Source organism: Anser cygnoides, chromosome 3, assembly GCF_040182565.1.
Source record: "Anser cygnoides isolate HZ-2024a breed goose chromosome 3, Taihu_goose_T2T_genome, whole genome shotgun sequence".
Lineage (NCBI taxonomy): Eukaryota > Metazoa > Chordata > Aves > Anseriformes > Anatidae > Anser > Anser cygnoides.
The window spans coordinates 119,675,016-119,698,611 of record NC_089875.1 but is presented as its reverse complement, the minus strand read 5'-3'; the positions used below and the strand labels follow the sequence as shown (position 1 = coordinate 119,698,611).

The 23,596-nt window shown below is 51.5% G+C and overlaps 1 protein-coding gene across 1 annotated transcript; it reads right to left on the bottom strand.

The window, feature by feature from the left end:
* Nucleotides 1-523: 523 nt before the first annotated feature.
* On the bottom strand, nucleotides 524-21,840 carry FAM167A (family with sequence similarity 167 member A). The gene is made up of 3 exons (XM_013184422.3): nucleotides 19,718-21,840; nucleotides 11,704-12,231; nucleotides 524-2,751 (listed from the first exon to the last, which is right to left on the bottom strand). Exons 2-3 carry the CDS (start codon nucleotides 12,073-12,075, stop codon nucleotides 2,488-2,490), a joined length of 636 nt encoding a protein of 211 aa, XP_013039876.2. The 5' UTR covers nucleotides 12,076-12,231; nucleotides 19,718-21,840; the 3' UTR covers nucleotides 524-2,487.
* Between the last annotated feature and the right edge of the window lie 1,756 nt (nucleotides 21,841-23,596).

Below are 23,596 nucleotides of genomic sequence, written 5' to 3'. Positions count from 1 at the left end.
AGTAACAAAACAACACCTAGCATAAAAGAGCGAAGAGTGACTTTTTATTTGGCTCTGTTTCCTGTACATTTTTGTCCAAACACATAACATGTCCTCCCACCTTTATTTCTTTCCATCTCCTCCGGACTGCAAGGCAGAGAAACTGCTGCTGTAGCCGCAGGGGATGTCCTAATGATGTGCATGGACAGAAAAACCTGATGGAAAACCTTTTACACCCATAAACCTTGCAAACACCACGCTGGTGCTCGGCAGCGTGGAGGTGCTGGAACCACCTGGTGCTTCACGTGAGGTCTCCAGCCCTGCCACTGCTGCCTGCATTCGGGAAGAGACCTTTTGGTGTGGAGTCATGCATTTCAGTGCAGATATCAATTTTTTGGTCACTGCTGGTGGTGGTTACGGGATGGTTTATTGCATTGGCATAAACAGAGCCTGCTCACGCAGACAGAAGCTCCCCGTGCAGCCCCCGACTGCTCTCCAGGCAGGACTGGAGCCGTTGAACAAAATGAGAGACCAGAGGCAGGAATCAATACAGACATCGTTTTATAATTAAAAAAATTGTGCATTTCGATGAACAGCTGGCAGTTTATAACCATCCTCATCCCCCTTAATGCAGAAAATACATGTCTGGAACCCAGACGTCTGATATCTCTAATGCCACGTATAATGACCTCCTAAGACTGTGCTTGTACTAACCCCTGGCATTCAGCTGCCAGATAAGAGCCCAAAGGCAGGACCCCTCTATATTTGACTCTAGATTATCCTAGAGAGAACCAGTCCCTCTCTTCCAAGGCATTATTTTCGCTGAAATGCTGTCGTTGCCATCTTTTGATCGAAAATGCCTCTGAAAATCAACATGGGACATGAATAGATTTTTTTATTAAAAAAGTAAACAAAGAAGAATTTTAATGATTTTTTTTTTTTTTTCCCAAAGTGTCCATGGGGAAATAAGGCTATTTCTCTACTAGTAAACTAAATGGCATCACAATCCAGAGGCCAACTGGCAGTCTGGCCACAACCCTATTAAACCTTCAGCACCTGGGCAGTAAAAGTCTCCAAGTTTAGGCACAACACTGATTGAACTATTAGTATAGCTACAGCTCTGCTGCCCCCCAAATACCTCTCAGCAAGCCATACACTGGAAGGGGAGGCATCACCGAGCTGCTCTGGCATGCTGAGAAGAGCAGAGCTGGGCTCTGGCACGGTCAGAAGCGTTGGAACAGGAGGGAGAGCCTCGAGGCAGCCACGCTCCCCCTGGACAGGCTGTCTCGGGTGCCAGGAGCCGCCGTGGCTAAGCCCCTTGTGTCCCTGCCCCTGCTGGGTTAGACCACGGGGGGCTCTGCCTGCTGTCCTCATGCACTGAAAGGCAGAAAACACAGCATCCACCCTACACGCCGCCAGGACGGGAGGGAATCCCCCTGTGATGGCTGCGGGTCCAAAGCGCAGTGAGGGCAGCTCGTCGCAGCAATGTTTCTCCCTTTAATTTGTAGTCAGAGTTTGTGCTCATTACACAAAAGTCCTTTTTTTCCTCTCAGAGGTCCCTTCTCCGATGGATGCGTGTTGCTACAAAGGACCCAGGATTTGCTGGTGCTGCTGCTGGGAGGAGAATGTCAGCCTTGGGTGGTTTCTCTGAGGTGGGATGTCCCGGGTGTAAACTCCCTCCATTGCCTTACTGCTTTTGGAGCTAGCCACATGAGTCTTGTGGCCATGGCTGACAGTGGGATCAGGAACAAATATTGCTCTGGGTAGAAATTCTAGGGCACACAGGTGACTTCTGGCCAGAAGGAGTCTGTATAGATAGGTCCACGATCCATCCATAATCCATACCACAGACAAAATTATGCTAGAGTACACTGGACTCAATGGAGCACGTCAACAAGCACATCTCACCACCTTTGGGGCTGCAAACCATTTAATCCACCATCTCTCACCTGCTGGGAGGGCTCCTTTCCACTGGAAACCATCTTTTCATCTAAAACAGCCCCAAAGACCCCGTGCCTGGGCCGTCAGAGGCAGAGGATTGATGTCTCGGGAGACATCCAGGGAGGGGAGTGACATTTTCTGAAGACAGCTCTAGCCTGGGAGGAGGAAAAGGGATGGGAAAGGGGATTTTTGCCTTGCATTCTGGCTGATCTTTGAACCTCCCCTCTGACTTCTGAGTACTGGAGTACTGCGTCCACCTCTTTGCTACTGTGGGGAGAGGAGAAGGAGGAGAAGGGACTTTGCAAAAGAGCAGGCTAAGTGCCCAAGCTGGGTTCAGATGCTCTGTGCTTCCTGCAGGTCCTGTCTTCTCAACGGGCATCTCTGAGCCATCCCAGCACTGTGCTCTGCTGCTCCTTATGCCACCAAGACCAGACGTGTGTTCCCCGCTTGCTCCCGTCCCCTCTGCCCCTCCGAGACCTCTTTGTGCCCAGCCTTCAGGCAGGGAGAGCCCTGGCACTGCCCAATCCTTTCTCCTTCTCCCCCCATCCTTCCCTCCTCTGCCCCCCTTCAGCACAGCGAGAACCGGCGCGAGTTGATGTTCATCTTGGTGACCCCGATGAGCTTGAGCGGCGTGGAGAGGCTGAAGGAGCTGACGAGAGGGAAGTCGCAGAAGAGGTCGGAGAGCTCGTCCCGCTCCTCCAGCTCGTACGTGGCGTCGTTGAGCATGCGCTGGTGGAGGTGGCAGGTCTGCTCGATCTTCAGCTTGTTGATGTCGCTGCGGAGGCGCATGAGCTGCCTGGCCAGCTGCTGGTCCTGCAGGCGCATTTCTGCCTGAAACGCAAGACGGAGGGAGGGGAGGGAAGAAGGTATCAGCAAAGGCACTGCATGTGTTCCTCAGGGTGCTGCCTGCACCATATCATGGGAAACGTAACATGGCCAGAGGTGCTACCCCACTGCAAAGGACTGGGATGGAGGCAAGGGTCTTCCCTGCAACGCATCCCAGTCAAATATGAGCTCAGGATGGTGAATTGCTAGTGTTCTGTGCCTGGTCAGCTTTCTGGAAGAACTGAGAAAATGGAATTAAAGCCAGCACACCAAGGCTGATGGTTTGGGTATCAGTCAGTGCAGGCTTCAGAGCCTCCCTCTCAACTTTAAGCAAAGCCCGAATTAATCTTGCTCGTAAGGGAGCAGCCACAGTGCGAAGCAGCAATTAGAGGTGGAAAGGAGCAATTAAAAGAACCCCAGAGAACCGATCCCCAACTACTTGGCACGGGTTTCCAGCCTGCATAAATCAGGGCTGGTTTGTGACAGCGGGGAGCGCGGCTCCCCACATCCCCCGGGGCTTATCTCGCGGGCTGGCAGCAGATCTCAGGATGGGGCCCCCACGGTCCCCATGGGACAGAGAACAAGCACCCTGCAGGCTAACGAGCTAAATACTTCGGAGGGTTTTTCCTCCCCTGGCACCTAAGTTTGAAAGGTGGAAGATTCAGAAGTGATGAAAGGAAATGGATTTTTTTATTATTATTATCATTTTTTTTTTTAAATTCCAACTCATAATTAAGCAGAAAACTCGTTGCCACCGGATATTGGGAGTGGTGAAGGAAGGAGGCGATCACTTGGCGAGATTCACAGCGAGCATCAGCCTTTACCTGGGGAACAGAAGCCGGCAGACGCCAAGCAGACAAGCCCCACTTCTCACCCCACATCCCTCCTCGCAGAAAAGCAGCAAACCTCAAAAGCCACAAAGAAAAGGGAGTGGTGGGAGAGAAGCCAAGCACTGCTTGGTGAACCTTGAGGCTTGAATCTCTACTGGAGACAAGGAGGGAGCAGCACAGGCTGGAAAACTGTCCTCCAGCTGCCCCCGTGTGATGCCCTGACCCTTTCCTTGATGTCGCCTCCATCCCAGGGCATGAACCAGCATGAGAAGGAGCCCGTTGGTACCAAGGATTCCTGATTGTGTGTTTATTTTTGGTTATGTCTTTGGTTTTCTTTTTGTTCTTCTTAGCTCCCTGTGGTTTGAACGAGAAGTTCAGAAGCAGACCCAGGCTACATATATATTAATATGTTAAATTGTGCATGGCTGCAAAGCCTTTCTCTCTGCTCAGCTGCGAGCACGGTCCTGGCATCCTTTGAGCAGAGGCCAACGCACACAGCCCTAAGAAATTCCCCACAGGCACCCCTCAGGAGGTAACTTGGGGGGATTCATCCTCAGCAGGCATTTGGGATACAGCCACTGTGCCTGGATTTTAACAGCCTGGACACAGCCAGACCGTACCAGTTTGCCTCCAGGCCTGAAAACCGGCTGCTTAGTTTATGAGTACAGATGACGAGCAAGGGGTAAATTTATTCCTGGGGTAGTGTCTGGAGCACAAAACTGCAGAGATGAAGGGCGGAGGCAAAATTCAGCTCAGGATGCTCCACAGGTGGCCCTGGTGTTTCTGCACAAGACCTTTCTGATGCTCAGAGCCCCAGGCAAGGGCTGGCATTAATGTAATGTAAATTAATCCGAGCCAAGCAAGGCTCTTCTCACTCCTGCCCCATGAAGACACCGTGGAGGGCCTTGCTTGGTGCTCTCAGCTAGCATTTGGGGTCCGTTGCTTGCAGAGGATTAAGTCACCTTCCTACAAATCCCAGACTGAACTTTCCTCTTGAGTAGCTGGTGGGGTTGTGGCAATTTACCCTCTTCAAAAAAAAAAAAAAAAAAAAAAAAACAACCCTCAACCCACTATTTCCTTGCCCCCAGCAGAGCAATGCCACTCGGTAGGCTTTTCTTCTCCCAGGAGTTGCAATGAAAAAAAAAAATTGTATTAGTGTTATCTTATTAGTGCTGTCTTTCCCTGTTTCACAATGAATGCTGTGACTTGACTTTTTATCAGGAAGGCGATCGCAGATGTTATTGAACTGACCCTTGGTCAGTATTTCTTGTCGGTTTATCAAGCTACATGAGAAAAGTCAACAAATGCTTTCATCAGAGGTTTTGAGGAATGTGGGATTAAAAAAAAAAAAAAAGGGTTTAAAAAATGAATTAGGAGACCTTTGTGGAGAGGGATTGCTATTTCCCTCTTGCAAGCCAATTTCCCTCTTTTTGACCTGTTCTTGCTTTCTATGCTTTTCTAAGAAGCCATTTTGCTTTTGTGCGAGTTGACAGACAAGGCCATCTGGGTTGCGGTGAGCGGATTCCCAGCTTTGTCCTTCAGGTGCTCAGTCTCTGGTCTCCCTTTCCTCCACCATACCCGGTACCCCTGGCGTTTGCTAAACCATCCTCTTCCACATCCATGTGGCCCGCTGGCCCTCCTGTATGGCAGGGTAATGCTGCACGGGGCAAAATCAACACCCACCTGCACCGATCACCCCAGATGAGCAGAAATTATCATTCTAGACGCAGCCCTTGCAGGCTGTGCTCTGGGGCCCTGCAGGGAAGCAGGGACAAGCAGTCAATGTGCACGCTTTCCCAGAAATGGTTAAGGATCTCTTTTGGAAAGGAGCACGGTCAGGTCAGCAAAGCTCCCCAAGGCTTCCTGGAAAGACCCAACGGGATTACAGGAGCTGTACTGCAGGAAGCCGTGGGTTGTTGGTTTACACAGCTCATGCGCAGGGCTACTGCAGCGTATCTCGGTGTCCCAATTTGTCTGTGTGGGACGGCAATGTGATCCCACAAACTCTGTGCAACGTCCTGGAGGAGCCCACGGGGCACTCCCGGCAGCAGCCATGCATTTTGCTTCAAGGTCTTGCATGCCAAATGCAGGAACAGCCTCCTGTACAACTTTTATTTTGCACAAACCTCTATTTAACAAACCTTCCCCTGCCTCTTTTCGGCCCTGCTCCAGCAGACAACGAGCTGCGTGGCTGGACACGGGGATGGACAGGCTGGTGGTTTAACTTCCCGGCTGGGATGGGAAACCAAACCCAGTCCTTCCTGGCAGAGGACCTACTGCAATGAATAGACTGAATCACAAAGCTGGACTGCAGAGGTGTGAATGGGCACGTCTTTTGACCCCAGGAAAGATTTTCTATTTGGATTGTGCCTTTGAGTCTACCGGGGATGTTAAAATGGGGGACAGAGAGAAAGTTTTGGATGCATTCTTGTCCAGTCTAGGTGGCTTAGCCCAAATAACTAGATGCAGCCTGGACTTGTCTCCAAGTTTTCCCAACCATGGACTGTCTGTATGGTCACAGACATGAAAATCATCAATGTTCCCATTGCCGTTGGTGCACCTGCTGTGTCACTGTGGGGGGAATTAGCAGCAGAGACCCCCCCATGGCATGGAGGTGGTGTGGAGCTCCTTGGGACTTCATCCCAGAAGAGAAATGTTCCATGGACAGGGTCCCAACCTGTGCTCCACGAAGCCCAGGGTGGTGATCTGTGGAGAAGTGGTTGCTTCCCCAGGGTTCGTACTTTTGATTTCCAAAAGATCAAAAGAAAGCGAAACTGGGTGCAGCCACTTGGATCCAAGCAGAGCTCAGCCATCGGACCCTTGCCAAACACTTCAGAGAAGTCGGGTAAGTCTGTGTTTAGGTTTGAGGCTTCATCTTCAAAGGTGCTCGGATGCCACCCTGCTGCGGCTAATTTTAGATGCTCACGCCCTTGTGGTGCAACCCACAGCCCAAAACAAGGTGTTTTTGCGATGCCTGTGGATTACACAACCCCAAATAAAGCCCAGATGCTTTAGCTAACACATGTAGGGCCTGGCATGGGTCACAAATCTCACCTTTTTTCGGTATTGAGTTTGGACTGTGTAGAGTCCCTCAAAATCTTCATCTTACCTTTCATGAGGGACGTAGTTACCTATTTTTTCTTTAATTAAGTGTCACTAAAATGCATCCAGGACTGGTAATGGTATGTCTAGGAGAAAGCCCACAGCCAGAGGAAAAGCCTGGCAGCTCAGCATCCGAATGAGGCGAACACAGGGACTTACACAGAGGAGTACAGTGTTTCTCAGAGCTGCAGTTCCATCTCTGCCACGTGCACAAACCCATATCCACCCCTGAAAACCCTCCACTCTCTAAAAAAGGATGGCTGCACCCAAACTGCCCCCTGGGGATGGTTCTGCTCTGTGTAAATGCCCAAACTGCCCAAATTCCAGCAATTTAACAGTAGCGATGGCATTGCTTCAGTGCATGTGCACGAGTCCTTTCACTGCTTGAATTACAAATATTGACAAATCCTTCCTGGACCTGTTGTGTAGCACAGGATTTCCAAAGCAGACCAGGCTCCACCGCTAAATCCATCCTCTAGGTTCCTCCTCTTTCTCCCCCACCTCCCAAAAATCACACAGCAATCTGGAATGACGCTCGTGGCAAGAGCGTTTTGGTGCCACATCGACATTTAAAATCACTTAAGTACTTGCTCAACCAATATCAGTGTCAAAAATGGAAATAATAGCAGGAGCTTTGTAAGGCATATTGCCAAGCCCTATTGCTCTTGATGAGGAAGACAAATTGATCTGAAATGGAGACACCAATGGAGAAAGCATCCGACTTTCAGGTCCCTTTTCAAAAATCTTTCCTGCATACTGGTTCACACGCCTATGATTTCAGTGTAAAAATGTTGGTGAATTTGAGAAGCAAAACAAACTTTCCTACCATGCCACAGTCAGAACTGTCCGAAGGCATCCCAGTTTATGGTGGAGTTTTGTCCCTTAATTACTTGCCACACATTTAGGGTAAAAAAGCACTTTGAAGGCTCAGTTTTAGAACTTGTAAAAATTTGTCTTGACAGGCCAAAAACAAAGAAGAAAATAGAGCCTGACCACTCCGATCCCTGGGTCTTTCACCATACCCTGGCTGGTGGCGGTCTTACTTTCAGCATTGATGATGAGCAGGCGCATTTGACAGTGCAAAGGCAAAGAGGAGGCAGGAGGAGTTAGGAAGGGAAATGTTCCAGCCCCCGGGCAGTTCAACACATGCTGAGTGCTGCAATTTGCTCGTACACCTACACAGAGCCTCGCAGCACAAAAACAAGAGCAGGAATTTGCATGTCTGAATAAATCAGCTTCCCAAGGCCAGATTCTCAGCAGGTCCCAGCTGACGTGGCTGGCTGGAGCTCTATGGGCATATGCAGACCTAAAAAACGGGGCCAGGCCTTCGTGTGCAAGGTGCAGAATCAGGTCCCAGGACTGGTCACCTGGGGAGAAATACCACGAGCAGCAGATGCACAGTAAGACCTTGGGCTCGTCCTTGGCTTCCCTTCTGAACGTGAGGAGCTTGGACCTGGCTGAACCCGAACCAGAGCAGATTCTGGACACACAGGGACAAATTCCCTGCAGTGTTGGATGACCTCTGTTTGGGGAACTGGAAGTAATGCTTCAGGTTTAGCAGGTAGCTTTACTTGAAATACCATGGCTAAGAGGAAACCTGGGCATACACATGCTATTAAATTCACTTTGCTTCCAGAACTGGGTGTGCCAATACAAACCGCTTGTTGGGGATGGTCTGCGGCACGTGCAAGCTCCTGAAGCTCTAACGGTTGGGCAGGGTGCTAATGGTACAAGCCAAAACCATGCCGGGGCCATGCTAACAAAACAGCCCCGCCTAAACATGCTGGTAGCTGTGATGAGGATTGCACAGTGTGAGCGATGAAGCTGTGTCCTGCACTGCTGCTTTTTGTTCTGTAAGGGCACAGGCAGTGGTGTACCCGTGTCCTGGGCATGCATTGCTTTTGCCCTTTCATTGGGTAGATGAACTAATTCAGAATAATCTAAATTGACTCCTCTTGGAGGACTGCCTAATAGAGTGAGGGAGAATTCAGCCTGTGGTGGAGGACAGTGTGGCAGAAACAGATTTCCCCCCAGTTGCAACTACTGGATCCTTTTTGGATGCTGTTCAGAAAGCTGCCCAGATGCTCATGCTGGTTCTGTCCATAATGGTAGAGCAAGCAGGGCCAGAGTCTTGGCTATCCTCTCTTGCATTATCAGCGTGCCTCCTTTGCGTGCACAGCTTTGACTCCAAAAACCAGCAGAGCCCCAAGCAGCTCTAGGCTTGGTTTGTGAGTTACCAGGGAGCTGCAGCTCAGGAAAGAGCCCTGGCAGTGTTGGTGCTGATGTAGATGGTCTCCCTCCTGCTATGCTCTGTGGCTGTGTCTGCACCAGGCTGCTTGCGGCAGGGCTGGTGCTGTGCCCAGGTCTGTGGTCTCTGACGTTAAACCAGACCAGAAGGATTTATCGCCCACTGAGGGCGACCATAACCGAGGGATGGGTGCTGGAGCCCTGCCTGGCTGCCCCGAGCAGGCTCTTGTCTGAAGGATGCTGCACTTTCTGGCCTTGGATCCTGCCTTAAGCAGATGTAGAAACTCTACATAACCATAGCCATACCCTGTTCTTAAATCTTCCTGTTCACTTTGCTATCGTGAAATGGTGGTAAACAAGGAAAAATCCTGGCTGTGTTGGGATGAAAGGAAGCTTGTTCGTTTATTTCAAAAGAAACCGGGCTTCATCCTTGAAATGCAATGTGAAATGCATCTTTTTGTTCCAGCACCCTGTGAAGCGATGGCCGTGCTGTGTTCTCACTGTTCGCTGGCAGCTCTAACCCAGCAATAGTGCCTCCAACATAGCTATTAAGCTGTGTGGTCAGTCAAATACATGTTCTGTCTTTTGGGGAAATTGTTCTAAATTACATGAGTCACGTCCAGATCCAGTAAAGACTGGTATAATTAAGAGACAGGAAAATGGAAAGTGACGAACAATTAGGGTTTGCTTTGCCCTTTTTCTTCCTTAATTTAAACTTTTAATTTTCATCAGATGATGGTTTATATACCACACCCTAGTCTAAAGGGTAGACTGTAAGACAATTTATACTTTGGGCAGGAGACCAAGAACAAACCAAACCCTTTAAAATCTGGGTCTTTAAGAAAGAAAAATCTGTTCCTTACAGTCTTTGGGCATCTTGAGACTTGGGTTTTACATCAAGCCCTCTGTGAATATGAGAATTCATCACAGATGCAAACATGGACCCAGGTTCAGCTCTGAGATCAGGAGCTGATATTCTCCAGAGCACCGAGTGATTTTAGGAGACCAACTCAAAACTCTTTGTAATAGTCCTGGATTTCTGAAAGTGCTACTCTTGTTTTCCGAGAGCTATGGACCTGAGAGACATCTCAGCCACTAAAACTGATTTTCAAGACCACTTCTGTAAATAACTCCTTTAGAGATCAATCCAGTTGGCCAGTACAGCAAGAAAAACAAAAAGTAGTTGAATAAATATTCTTTGGCATAGAAGACGCAGAGACTTTTAAAATAAATATTATTCACTGTTCTGCATGGGCAGCTTTTCCTCAAAGACTTTGGTGCTTATCAAAAGCAAAGGATTTGCCCAGGAACATTTTCACGACTGCGTCTGAACCACACGTGCTTTCCCAGCCCTCAGGGACCCCATTGCAAATATCGCTGCCGTCCAAACAGTTGCAAATGCTGTTGGCAATCGCAGGCAAACATCCGATTTGGCAACAGAAACGGAGTCACGTGAAATCAGTTGTATCCAGTTTCCAGCCACGTGGGCCAAATAATAAGGATTTTTTTGCCTTCCATTTTCATTTTCAGTCCAGAAGGGAAGGATCACTAGGAAGTGCTGTCTGTCTCTGCTTGCTCCTACTTTTGTAGGAGCAGGGGGCCCAGGGCCCACTCTCCAACCCCCAAAACAACTGTCTCAATCCCACCTTCCATCCTGTTGGCCTTCCTTGGCTCCATAAATGATGCATCCATGCTTCCCCCAGGGAATCATCCCCAGGTCATGCTGATTCCTGAGCTGGGCTGGGAGCTGCTTGGGTCAGTGCTAGCAGGCCGGGCCTGGGACCATGCAGCACAGCGCATGAAAGCTGAGCTTCCAGTGCCCTCACCCTGGCTCTGGTTATTTTCCTAGCATATGTGTAGAATTTGTATCTTGTCTTCTTCCCTGTGAAACATGGTTAACAGCATTTTTCCTTCTCGATGAACTGCACGGAGCAGGTCAGTGAAGACTGCGCATAGGCCTGGCCCACCCCAGCCATGTCCTCCCCTTGGTATGGGAAGGTAGGTCTCCATTCCTTCTGTCTGGTGGCTTGTATCAACCAGAAATAAAGATATGTGTAAGACGGGGTGCGTGTCTGAGGCAGGAGGATGACAAAAAGGTGGAGCAGTGTCTAATGAAGGAGGACTCGACAGATGATGAACATGTGCGAGTTGGCTGAGCAAGGGTCTGTGATCAGGCTCTGCCATTGTCCCGCAATGAAGAAATGATTTGGGGAAAGATGGTTACCACAAGACTTACAGAATATTATGAGTTTAAAAAAAAAAAAAAAAAAGGAAATAAAAGAAAAGAAAAAAAAAGGGGAATTGGGCAATCACTTGGAAGTTAGATCTGCTAATGCTTGTTAAATGGTGGTCTGTATGCAATGTCCCACTGAGGGAGCTCCTAAACCACCGATGGCCACAGTCAACACGGGTAAATCCAGCAAGCGTAAATGCAGCAAGAGTAAAATGAACCTCCTGTATTCATCTGAAGCATAATTAGAGAAGCAGGAGAGGGAGAATACTGCTAGAAACTCCTAACTAATGCAAGTTACTGTATTGCTTTGGCCTGCTGGATCCCAACAAGGACTTTGAGACGGACCTGGTTCCTTCTCTGAGGCCATGGGCACTCTGTCGTTCACCTTTCCCTTCCCCGGGCTGCTCCTGCCAGCCATGCAAGACTGCAGGTTGCTTTTTCACCCGGGGCTGAAGGCAGGTGGGAACAAGAAGCTTCTTGTTTCCCCCTCCTTCTTTTCCCTTGAAAATAAAGAGTGCTACCTACCAGGGGCAGGAAACCACTTACCAGTTCCTTCCGGAGCCACGTCAAAGCCTCGTCGATGCTCTCAAAGCCGCCTATTTTCCCTGAGGTAAGAGTCACCTTGTCCTGGGGAGGGCTCCCGTTGAGGTGCAGCTGCACCTTTCTCAGAGGGACAGTCTCCTCCGGGCCCTTTTTGGCCTCACTCCCGTCCTCCTCACCAGCCGGCTGGGGGCTCTTCCATGCCTGCTCCTCCAGCTTCGCCTTCCACTCCAAGTAGGACGGGCGCCTGGTTTCCAGCCTCAGCTTCTCCGTCAAGGCCTTGAGGCTCCTCAGGTGATCATCAGGAGGAACGGCACCTCCAGAGCTGCCATCCGTGCTGTCCAGCGCCTCTTCTATTTGGATTTTAGGCAGAGACATCCTCCCTGGGAGTCCAACGGCATAGGGGTGGGCTCCCACGGGTCAGGGACAGGGGTGGGAAGCCCTCGAGGCAAGACCAACTCACTGCAACGTGCCCAACGCGGCTCCTCAGAAGAAAAATCTTGCTCAGACACCACACTGAGGCTGGACAGACACCTAGAAGAGAAGCAGAGGGTTGGTTTCCCCTTTGAGAAGGAAAAGGGAGCAAGGAGGGAGAGGCGGCTCTTCAACGCGTGGGCTTTGGGAAAGGCAGGGTGCCAAGGTGCTCCCGGGGAGTGTTACCTCATCCCAGCTCTCTGCCTTGCTTTTGGGGCAGGAACAAACAGGCTTTTTGGGAAGCTCTGGTTACCTGCACCTCCGATCTTAAGGGGCCGTGATAAGGTTGCCAATGTGGCCAGGAAACATTCACAGACCCTTCCGAGGCCGTGTCACACAACCCGACGTCCTCTGGTTATTGCTGGGGGTCAGGGTGTCTGTGGGCACCATCCTGCTGGCTTCCCAGCTGGCAATCCTACATCTCTCCACTTAGGCAAAAAAGGGACAGATGAAGTAGGACAATGCAACCTTCTCCCAGAAGTTTGAGCCAAAAGGAGAGACAGAAAAATATGTATTTTATTTGTTTGTTTTTCTTGCCCAGTTTTAGGGGGTTGTATTTAGATCTAGCTTGCTAAAGACGCCAGTCTCCATCTGTAAGATTCAGCTTCCACCCATCCAGTGAGCTCAAGGCAGGAGCATGGCCCCTGGCCAGTTTGGGGAGTAACTGGGGCACTGGAACAGCTTGGGTTCGGATGCCTGCACTCAGGGAAATCTGGGCTGGTGGTTTCCATCACTGGCCAGCTCCAGTTTGTCTCCTGGGAGCGGTCCCTCACCCTTGCTAGCTCCTGAGCTCTGCCTGGATGGTGGAGCCAGGAGCTTTCTTCCCAGCTTTTCCTCCTGACACCACCAGTGGACCACAGCTTGGCGAACCAAACCTTCCTCCGTGGGACAGAGAGCTCGAAAAACTCTGCAAGAGTTAAGCTCAGGCAGCTTCTGCATTCATATGAGGTAGGATCAGATAAGAGACTTTCTCAAGGTCATATGCTCATCTGTGGCTGAGCTAGGAATAGATCCAGAGCTCTCGTTTACACGTCGAACGCAAAACAAAATACTTTTTGCCTGCCTGGTAACATGCCCAGAAAGACCAGCCGGGACGTATGCAGCTTTCTAGCTGGATGCACTGAAACACGGCAATGTGAGTTACTCAGCCATTCTTCTCCCTGCTATTTGTGCCCACAAAGACGTGTGCAGCTCTGAAATCCAGACCATAATTACGCCTCTCAAACCTTTTCAGTAAGAAGATTCAATTTAAAATAAACACCAACAGAGAGCAAGATTTATCCTACAATTGCGTGGAGGCACATGGGCTGAATGAGTAGCTGATAATATACACACAGACAGTCTGGGGGTGGAGAATTAGTCATGTTGCGGTCTTGTTCCTGCTCCTATTTATGTTAACGAGAGTTTTACGGTGAGCGGGAGCAAGCCCAGATACTATATCAGGTTGAAGCCAAGTGCTCTTGTGCCTGGAGCAACAACAGTTTTCCTTCTTCCGCTGAAAAAATAGATTGTATGGAGGGGAGAGACGAGGGCTGCCTGTTCAGAGAGTCAGGCTTGCACCAGCTCTTGCACTGATGCTCTGCAGAGCTGAGGGCACATTGACGAATTTTGCTCCAGCAGCATATTCTAGCCCACTGACATCAATAACGGGAAACACTAATGACTTTAAAGACCTTGCCTCCGAGTGTTTTTTGCCTCCACTGAGGTGGGTTTTGCTAGGGGTGGCCGAATCCAGCTGTCTGATAGAGTTGAACACAGTGGGCTGCTGGATTTGGTATCCCCTAACAGAGAAAACACCTTTATTGTAAGGCTGACGTCGCCGAACATCGCACATACAAAGCAGAGCCCCCACAAACTCTTTTGTCTCATGTCTCCAGCACAGATCTCCACCTCCCAGCACCTGCCGAGGGATTTTTCTGCCCTGGAAGTGGCACCGTTCCAGCCCACCCTTCATCTCCCAGTTGCAACACCAAGCCCCTCATTCTCCCCATGGACATCCCCCTAAATAAGCACATCTGTCCTCCAGCCTGTCCAAACTCAAAATCGACAGGAAGGAGCCACCTCTAATTTCCTATCAGTATCTGGGACTTGGTTGAAAGACTTGCTGCAGAAGAAGAGATCTGAAAGCGGTAAGCATGTCAAAAATGTCTGTGTGCAAGGCTGTAATCCAGCCCTGTTTGCTACCCCACAGTGAGCTAATTCCCAGGACCAAATCTGGCCTCTGGCTGAAACCAACAAACTTCTCCCAGCCTCCCTGTCCCAGGCTCAGTTTTCCTCTAGGCTGGCCTGGAATTGAGGCGGTTAATCCTTGATTTGTCTTTGTTATCACACTTGGCAGTCTCGGTGGGTTCATGCCATGCAGAATTAGGGGTAACAGGAGGCTGGCACCAAAATGGTGACCAAAACCCGAAGGGTTTCCCCCTTTCCTTGCAGGAAAGCTATCAGTTGTGAAGGTGCAGGACACATCAGGTCACCGAGTCAACAAAATGCCGTTAGTTTCTTCATTGGGTTAGGCTTCCATGGAAAAATCAGCCTAATTGACCCACCCTACAAGCTGTAATTCAAAGGGATTAGCAGGAGCACACGAATGGATGGAGAAATCACAGGACTACCCAACCGGCTTGGGTGTGAAGTCCTGCCAAGCCAAGGCTCACTGAGCTGGCGTGCCCCGAGGCTTGAATTTTGCATGTTTGCAAGCCAGCAAAGCAAACCCTGACACACCAGACACACCTTGCAAAGCTCGTGGGGAATCCTGTGCTCTAAGAAACCAGGTCTAGCGGCACAACTGGCCACCGCAACTTCCCACTGCAGAAATTCCTCCATCCCTAGAGCAGATGCAGCAAATCCATCACACACCCTCAGACATCCCTGCTTGTGGATTAATCCATGAATAAACAGCGGGAGAACCATGTGAACGTCTCCTGAGCAAGCAGGTGAGACGGTGTAGGCAACGGGTGGCATGGGCAGGTGGACTGGGGTGGGAGAGAGGCTTTGCTTTATCACCGCTAGTGGTGGATAACACCACGATTCAGATGCTGTTCATGGTCCAAAGGGAGATCGCATGAAATGATGCCCTGGTCTGCTTCGAATATGAGGTTTTCATGCAGCAGGCATTCACAGCCTGTTAAATTCAGGGCTGTAAATAGGTGCACTCAGTGCTTTGGAAGGTCGCATGCTGGAGAGCAAAAGGTCTAGGAGAAGAAAAAAAGAGAACGGGGAGAAACACTGAGGATGAAAATTGGAGGGGAAAAAAAATCCACAGAATAAATAAAGCAATCAGCCAAGACAGGTGTAGGGAACAAATTATTCAGTTCCCTTCACTGTCCCTGGTGGACATCAGCTTGCAGTGATAGCAGCTTTTGTTGCAGAGGAGCAGCAGTGATTTTAGGAGTCTACATTAATCTGCTCGTCTGGTCCTTGAGAAGAAAATAAAAAGCCTCAGTATGTGACAGAGCCCAGGCTGGGACAAGTTTTTTGGTGGGAGGCAGGGGTGCCCGCATGGCCCATGGATAACACCTGTGTCATGTGCTAAACAGGGCTTGGATGTTACTGACCTTCAAAATGCACATTAGCCCCTTATATGCCTCAGTTTCCCTCTCACTGATCGGGCAGTTTATGCAGCTGGCCTTCAGGGAAAAAAGCTCTGTGGATCTTCAGAGATGTACAGGGATTCACCTCCAGTATTTTTGGGTGTCTCTGTCCCATCTGGGTTCCCATGATCAGTGCAGGGGTGCCCTATAGGACCCATGGAGCTTGGGATGCGGTTCCCTTTGCAGGCACTTACTCCAGCGGGGCCATGCAGCCGCCCCTAAACCCTACAAAAGAAAACCCTCATACAAATTCCACCTGCCAACACCATCACCCATCCCTGCGGCTCCCCGTGGGTGATGAGGAGCCTGCACGTGAAACATCAGGAAGAAAGGAGGGGGGGGGGGGGCAGAGCCAGCTGCCCGTGCCCCATGCAAGGAGAGCGGCGTTTGCGTTTCCTTCGGGGCACACCAAAAATCTGGGGACGGGGTGGGGGTGGCAGCCCCCCCGTCGGTCTGCAGCAGGTTGGGAGAGAGGAGGAGACGCCTGTGCAGTGGAGTTGCCATAGCAATGGAGGCAGAAGGACCCCGGCTGCTGCACGGCGCTGGATGAAGGCTCCGAGCATCCTCCGGGCAGCGGAGGCACCGAGGCTCCAGCAGCGAGGCCGCTGCAGGCAGCAAACCTCTCCCCGGCTGCCCCACGGGCTCGGAGGAGAGAAATTCTCCCCGGGGTTGTGTTACCCAGCATTTGGCAGCCCGATTGCTCTCTGCAGCACCTGAAATCTGCTCCTGCAGGAAAATAATCTGGTTCCCTTTCTTGCCTGTCCTGAGGCGACCTCCAGCCTCCTTCCCCCAAGCAGGAGGAGATGCCAGCAGCCTGAAGATCAGCCTGATATTGAAGCCGGGACTCCCTCCAGGTGTGAGCCCCTGCTGGAAGCAGTGTTATCGGGAGAGGGAGCTCAGCACCTGCTCAGCACTGCTGGGGCAGGATGGGCTGCGCATGGAGACCCCCTGGTCACAAACCTGTGGGCTTGGCCCCTCTTCCAGCAGCAAGACGGGGACACCAAGCTCAGGTCTGGTGGCTCTGATGGCCACGATAGCTGTGTCCCTTCTCACGCAGAGACCCACCTCCAACCGAGGGAGGAGACCACATCTCTGTCCCTGGGTCGACGCAGGGTTTGGAGAGGGGGTTCCAGAGCTACCCCATGTAGTGGGCTGACACACTAATGGAGCTTAATAGGATCATGGGTGCTCCTGGGTGTTCCTGCTCATTTATCACCACGAACAACCCCCAAAAGACCTCCCAGGCAGCTCAGATGTTATGGTCAACAGTGGAGAGGCAGCCCATCCTGCTGCTTCAGCCCTTAGGGTGTGGACGTGGTGTTGGCAGGTAAATGGGGGCAAGAGGGAAGAAGTGGGATTTCCACTCACACACGACCTGCAGCAGGGTGAGGAATCACCCTGAGGATTCATCCTTCCACACTAATGACCCCCCAGAAGTAGCCCCAAATGCAAGGAAGGGGTAAGGGAGAGCAGTGGGGGGCTGCAGCCGATCCCTCAGCCTGGCAAGAGGATTAAAAATGGGAAGAAAAGAGGGGACACGCTTGCCCTAGGGCATTTCCCTCCAGCATCAGCAGTAGTTTCAGAACCTGCCTCAACAGACACGTCCGTCCCCTGGAGCCCTGCTGCACCTTGCCCTTCCTGCACCCCTGCCCCAAACCCCACAGGCTGCTTTCGAGGCAGCAGGATGGAGATTGCTGCCTGCTTTAGATGGACCCTGGCAGCTCCATCTCCAGAGCAGCCCAGTTCTCCTCCATCAGCAGATTTCCAGCGGTCGGGTGGAAACCCAGCGTGAAGATGGCCCGGGCTGTGCCAGATGTTTGGCATTCCTACAAACCAGTCCGCCGGCGATGAGTGGGAAGCATTTGCAGACTGGGAAGCCTTCATGGAAACTAGCGGGGGCAACTCTGACTCTCAGCCCATCATCCAAAGCAAGGTAAAATCATTCTTAGAGGGAAAGGGATTGAGCAGCAGCAGCAAAGGCAACTTTTTTATCTTGGGACCCAATCCTGGCTCCCAAATATGTTCTCAAAGGACCTGTGGCTTGGCAGAGCCTCTTTCCTTAATTTTCACCGCTGTCCACCCCCAAACCCAGCTGTGTTTCAGCAAGGGAGAGAGCAGCTGGAGAGGGCAGGGACCTCTGTGCCAGTGCAGCCGGGGAGATGCGAAGGGCTGCGACTCCTTGGGAAGGAGCCGGATCAAGCTGGGAAATGCTCCCTTCCCAGGAGACTGGCACACAGAGTTATTTTTCCCTCAATGCAGCATGGAAGGCAGCAGGCAAAAGGGTATGATTTCAGGGGGAAAAAAAAAAAATCAACAACAATTCTTTCCGGGGAGAGATTTTCTTCATTCTGCCTAGCACTGAGCTCACCCCCTGCAGATGCAATGCCAGGACCAGCTCCCATTTGACTCCAAATTAAAGCGATCAGGGGGCAGGATCGCCCCCCCCAGCGACCCCCTAATCCCCTTTACGTGCTCCCTGTCCCATCCAATTACTCGCCTTAGCGGCCGCCGAGCACCAAGCACTGCACTCAGACCTGCCTCCTCCCAGGCGCTTGCAGCGCTGAGCTGATCCCCACTTTGCTATTTAATATTATTTAAGGTGAGCTGCTCGCAGACCCCAGCTCCGTCCTCCCAGAAAGGCTGAATGACTCCGAGGCTGGTTTTTATTTATTTTTTTTCCTTTTTCCTGCAGTGTCTCTGCTACGTTTTGCAAACCCCGAATGGCCGCGGAGCTGTTGCAGGCTCCTTCCTTCCCTCTCTGCTTTATTTTTGTGTCGTTCTGATCCCCCCAAAGAGGTGCGCATGGGAAAGCAGGGGAGACCTGAGATGCGAACGCAGGCAGCGATGGCACCAGCATGCTGAAATGATGGCTGGTGGAGGGAAAACCCACAGCTTGTTCCCACGGAAAAGTGGGGAATCCATAGGGTAGCGGCAATGGGCGGACAAAGCCGCGGCGATGTGCTACCAGCCGGACACAGCTCCTCACTGGAAACAAGGCACTGGGTTTTCCTTCATTTCCATCCCCTTTTACTGATGTTCCTAATGTAGAAAAGCTCCAAGGGGCGAAGCAGGGGTGTATAATCCAGGGAGCATCCCAGGGAAATAGGGAGGATCCCCTAGCCCTGCGTGGGTGCCAACGGGGGGCACGGATCAGCTGCACTGTGCGCTTTTGTGCCGGGGGTGCCCGGCTCGTGCAGGGCTGTGCCCGTGCTGGGAGGGGTGCAGGGCAACCCCGTTCTTTTAGTAGTTAGCCCCAAGCTGTTAGAAAGGGCTCTGGAGAAGTTCTGGGTGATTTTTTTTTTTTCTTTATCATTAAGATGAGCTACAAGGGCCAGACCTGAGCAGGTGGAAACCTGCTCTGCTCGACGCGGCGCCTGCTTCAAAACCCGGAGGTAGCTACGCCCTGCGAGGCCACCAGGCTTTATCCCACGGTGCCTGCCCTGCACAAACCTCCCCGGGGCTCTTGCAAATCTCGGGGAGAGGGCAGAGGGAGCAACAGGTGATCGTCCCGAACCAGGGCCACATTCTTCCCCATTACACCCCGAAAAATCCCCTCCCTGAAGGAGGCGAGTGCCCCCACACCTCTCCCAGCTGAAAGCAACATCCACGAGCCTCACTGCAAAGGGGGTCAGTGCAGACCCTGCCCTGATTTCCAGCCAGTCCCAACCATCATGGTGCTGCCAGCCTGGCCATCTCCGGGGGGTTTTGTCCAAGCAGGAGGTGGTGGCTGGAGGGGGACAAGGCGAACTCCAAATCCCCCACGGAGGAGCATGCACTCTGAACTTGGCGGTGTCTTGGGGTCCCCATCGCCCCCACCCCACCGCTCCCTCCCCAAGCACCTGGTCCTTGCTGCTCCCCTTTTCCACGGGGTGACCAAAGCCAGGGGTCTCCTGCCCCCGGGGGTGGTTGTAGGTCTGTGGTCTCCTCCCCAGCCCCAGCGCCAGCACCCAGCTCACCGGGGAGGGACTCAGCGGGAACGCTGCACGGACATCTTGGCTCCCTCCTTCCGCCTCGGGTCTCCAACTTGGTATTTGCAGAGCGGTGTCACCAGTGCCTTCAGCAGACTGTCTCATCCTCCTCCCTGTCTCGCTTCAGAAATCTCTCTCTGTTTTTTTTTTTTTTTTTCTTATTTAAGGGACTTTTTTTTTTTTTTTTTTCTCCCCAGCGGTTGCGTCAGGCCTGTTGCCTGGAGACAGGCGAGCTATTCCAGTTTGAGCTTTTCAGTCCAGATTTCCTGTCTCTCTTTCATTCATACCACCAAGCCCTGAACCTACCTCCCACCAAGCAATAACCCTGGAGAGACCTGAAAGGGAGGAGCCGCGCAGCCCGGGTCCTAGACATCCTCCGACGCCGGCACCCAGACGAGGGAGGAGGGATAGGGATGCTACGGGGGATGAAGGGACCCCAAAAACTCGCGTGAGATGCCCGGAGAGCCTGTGGCTGCTGTCCCCGTGGCTGTTCCCGTTACGCACCATGGAGAGATGTGAGCGCTTCTCCACGGAGCCCGGGGACCTCTGGCACTCATCTGGGGATAACATTTTCCAGATGCCACGGCTTGCCCAGAGGTCAGCAGGCATGCGGAAGGCAAAGAGGGACAGGGACGGTTTGGCAAGGCTGGGAAGCATCTCCGGGAAGCCCTGGGGTGGGTATCTTGGGGCATTGTGGCTGGCACCATGCAGAAACCAGCACTTAAACTGGTCGTTGCTTGTCTGTTGTACTGGGAAAGCGCCTGTGGCTCCCACGTCTCCCCCAGCGGGGCTGGAAACCTCTTAATTGTCTCTGAGAGAGGCAGGAGCCCAGCTGCTGGGTGACCCAGGCTTTCCTTCCTTCCCCAGGGGTTAAGGATTAACCCCACAAAACCTGGGGGTGGCTCTGCAAAGCAGCCCCCCGCTGTCCCCAGGTGCAGCTGTGGCACATTCGGTGTCTCAGATCTGCGGGCCAGGATTGTGAATCCGGTGGTGCGAAGGGTTAAGCGCTGGCCACGGACACCTAATCACCCAGGCCCCTTCCCACATCCAGCCTCCTGCTTTTTTCTTCACCCTGCCCCTCTCCCGCCTGTCCCTCCTCTCCCCCAGGGTGGCAGGGGCTGATTTACAGCCCTTTTCCTGAGCCCTGCATCCCAATGATCCCATTGAAGAACCAGATCTGGGGTGCCCCACAGCCCCCCCACAGTTTAGAGGCTGTGTTTGTATAGCACCAAGCGCAAGGCACCCTGCAAGATGCAGCAGTGCAGACTTCAAAGAGTGAAGAGCAGCATTTTCACATTTCTGATGCAAATTGAATTTTATTTTTTTTTGCTTGGACAGCACCCTTTTTGTCAATTTTCAGATGTGCATACGCAAGCTGCCTGGTGATCAGCCCTCAAAGCCGTGCTGATGGCTTGCACCCCCCTTCCAGGGGCTGCTGGTGGTGAGGAGGGACCAGGGAGATGTGAGAGCTGTTCCCTTGCTGCTCAGACCTGCTGATACAGCCCTGCAGCTGCATTTAAACGCTTAGCAGCAAACGGGTGGCTCAACATTTCCTGCAACATCTCATCAAAACAAAAATGTGTCTCTGACCATGAACCAAATGATATCAGAGCACGGGCATGGACCCGTGGCTTTGACCAGGAATTAGCAAGCCCAGGGCCCCTTCCTGGCAGACAATTCGGATGCAGCCACCCAGTTTTGATAGCCAAGAGCATTTAATTGCACGACGTGGCCAGACAAGGTCAGCTGTCCACAGGACCAGGGACCAGGTCTGCAGCGGGTTAGTTTACCAGCGGAGGTGTTGCCACCAAGTCTGGACATCTCTATCGTCGCCGTAACAGACCACACACGGTCCCCGCTCCCTCTTCTGTAAATGTTTATTTTTAATTTAGTTGTGTAATGGATTTTGAATGAGCTGCCATAAGACACCAGTGAAAGGCTGGAGCTAGGTCCCTCTGAAGTCTCCTTATGGGTTTTAAATGTTTTTGGCCTGAATTTGTCTCATTTAAGTTGTCTTCACCCAAAGGATGTGTGGTGGGAGCTGCTCCTCTCCTTCCACCAAAGCACTGTCCATGATGAGGCTCTAACCCCAACAGCATGCACAAGCACCCGAGATTAGGTGTAATAAGTGAAAATAAACCTGTACAACACTAATGCTGTCTATATGTATGGCTCAGTATTTTATTTTATTATTTTGCTCAGATACAGTGAGGCCTTTCTGCTGCACTCAGAGCTGCAAAAGAAGCCAGCCTCCAGAGCTACGTACTTCAGCATCCCTGGGCACAGCATTTTTTCTGGAGGACTCTTGAACCCCTGGGAACACCTTGTTACAGGCCTGAATCCTTGCTGGGATGTGGTTTTGCAAAGCCCAAGCCGGCAATTGCCTGCTGTAGGGGCAATCCCCTACAGGCTTTTTTTGGGAACCCAAATATCCTGTGCTTACCACGGTCCCGTAAGGTAGATGTGCCCTACAGCCAGCCAAATCTCACCTGGACCCTCTAAATTTTCTCTGTGTTACCAGTAGGAAGAAATGGCCATTCCTCTTCCATAACAGGAGCAGTTCAGAGCAGATAGGATTTGAACCATTTACTTCAAACCTTCTGGCTTCATTTTTTTTTTGTAGGCATCCTGCTAACAGAGCACGGAGGAGATGGACATGCCAGCAGGGGAGTGTGGCCATTCTGTGGGACCACACGCTGGGAGCATCAACGGTTGTTTCTTGGTTGGTCACCAAATAAATGCCTTTTCCCCAAGGCGAAGGACTCAGCATGGCAGGACTGGGATGGGGAGAGGAGGCTGTGGTGCTCCAACCACCACCAACCTTGCCTAGCTGCAAGCAGCCCCCACTCCCCACATGGGTGCTTGTACCAGGACCGTCCCCTGACATGGCTGGAGGGCCATTTGGGTGCTCATCGACCTGGAAATGTGACAGAGGCACCTACAGAGGGCAGCAGGTCTCCAGTTAATGCTGTCCCCTGGTCACCGCAGGGGAACCAGTGCAAGACACCATGAGAGCTTAACTGGGGACCTCCGCACAGAAGGCCCAGTCCAGCTTGGGTTTCACCCCCAGATGTTTGCTGTTTGCCCCTTCCAACTGCATTTCACCACTGTCATGGAAGGGCTGGAGCCCAGCTGTTTTCTATCACTTAAAAAAATCGATGTGGAAACTGCAGCACTGGCTTTGTAAATGTATGTGTTAAGTTCGCAAATCATTCTTCTCCTCGACTCCAAAAAAGTCCCTAAGCCCTGAAGAGCTGAAAATCATTTGCAAAGAAAATCATAACCTTTCCCAAAGATTTGAAGAGGCTCATTTGTAATGGCTTTCCTTTGAGAATCTGCTAACCCCAGATCATTGCAGCAACCCGGAGAAGCAAAAAGCATTTAAAATCTCAGAACCAAGATGCAGTTTTTTCCGCCTTTCTATTTTACTGGGGAAAAAAAAAGGGGATGTGTGTTCCACTTTCACCCAAAATAGTTGTTGTAAATTATTTGCCAGAACCGCTAGGGAATAAAAAATCCCCTTCCAGTCGTACCTGGTTTCCCAGTAAGGCTACTTCATAATATGCCCTCTGGGCATCTTCACTGAAAAACATGGGAGTGGAGGGACTTGGGGTGAATACCACCTCCCCACACTTCAATTGAAACATTCTGTGTCCACCCTAAATTTGTTGCCGTGGCTTTCTGAGCCAAGGAACGGAAAGGTGAAGAAAGCCTATCTCAGATACTGCTTTAGGGTGGGATGAATTCCCTTATAGAATCACCCGTGTCCGTCTTGGGTTAAATACTGAGCTTCAGGCACTGCGGTGAATTCTAGGCCTATTGTTCTTGACTTGGAGATGTGAGGTATTTCCTGATGTCCACATCTTC

Coding starts and splice junctions, on each gene's coding strand:
- FAM167A (XM_013184422.3), bottom strand. CDS start 12,075: ATGTCTCTGCCTAAAATCCAAATAGAAGAGGCGCTGGACAGCACGGAT. Junction 2,752..11,703: donor CGTGGCTCCGGAAGGAACTG/GTAAGTGGTTTC, acceptor CTTGCGTTTCAG/GCAGAAATGCGCCTGCAGGA.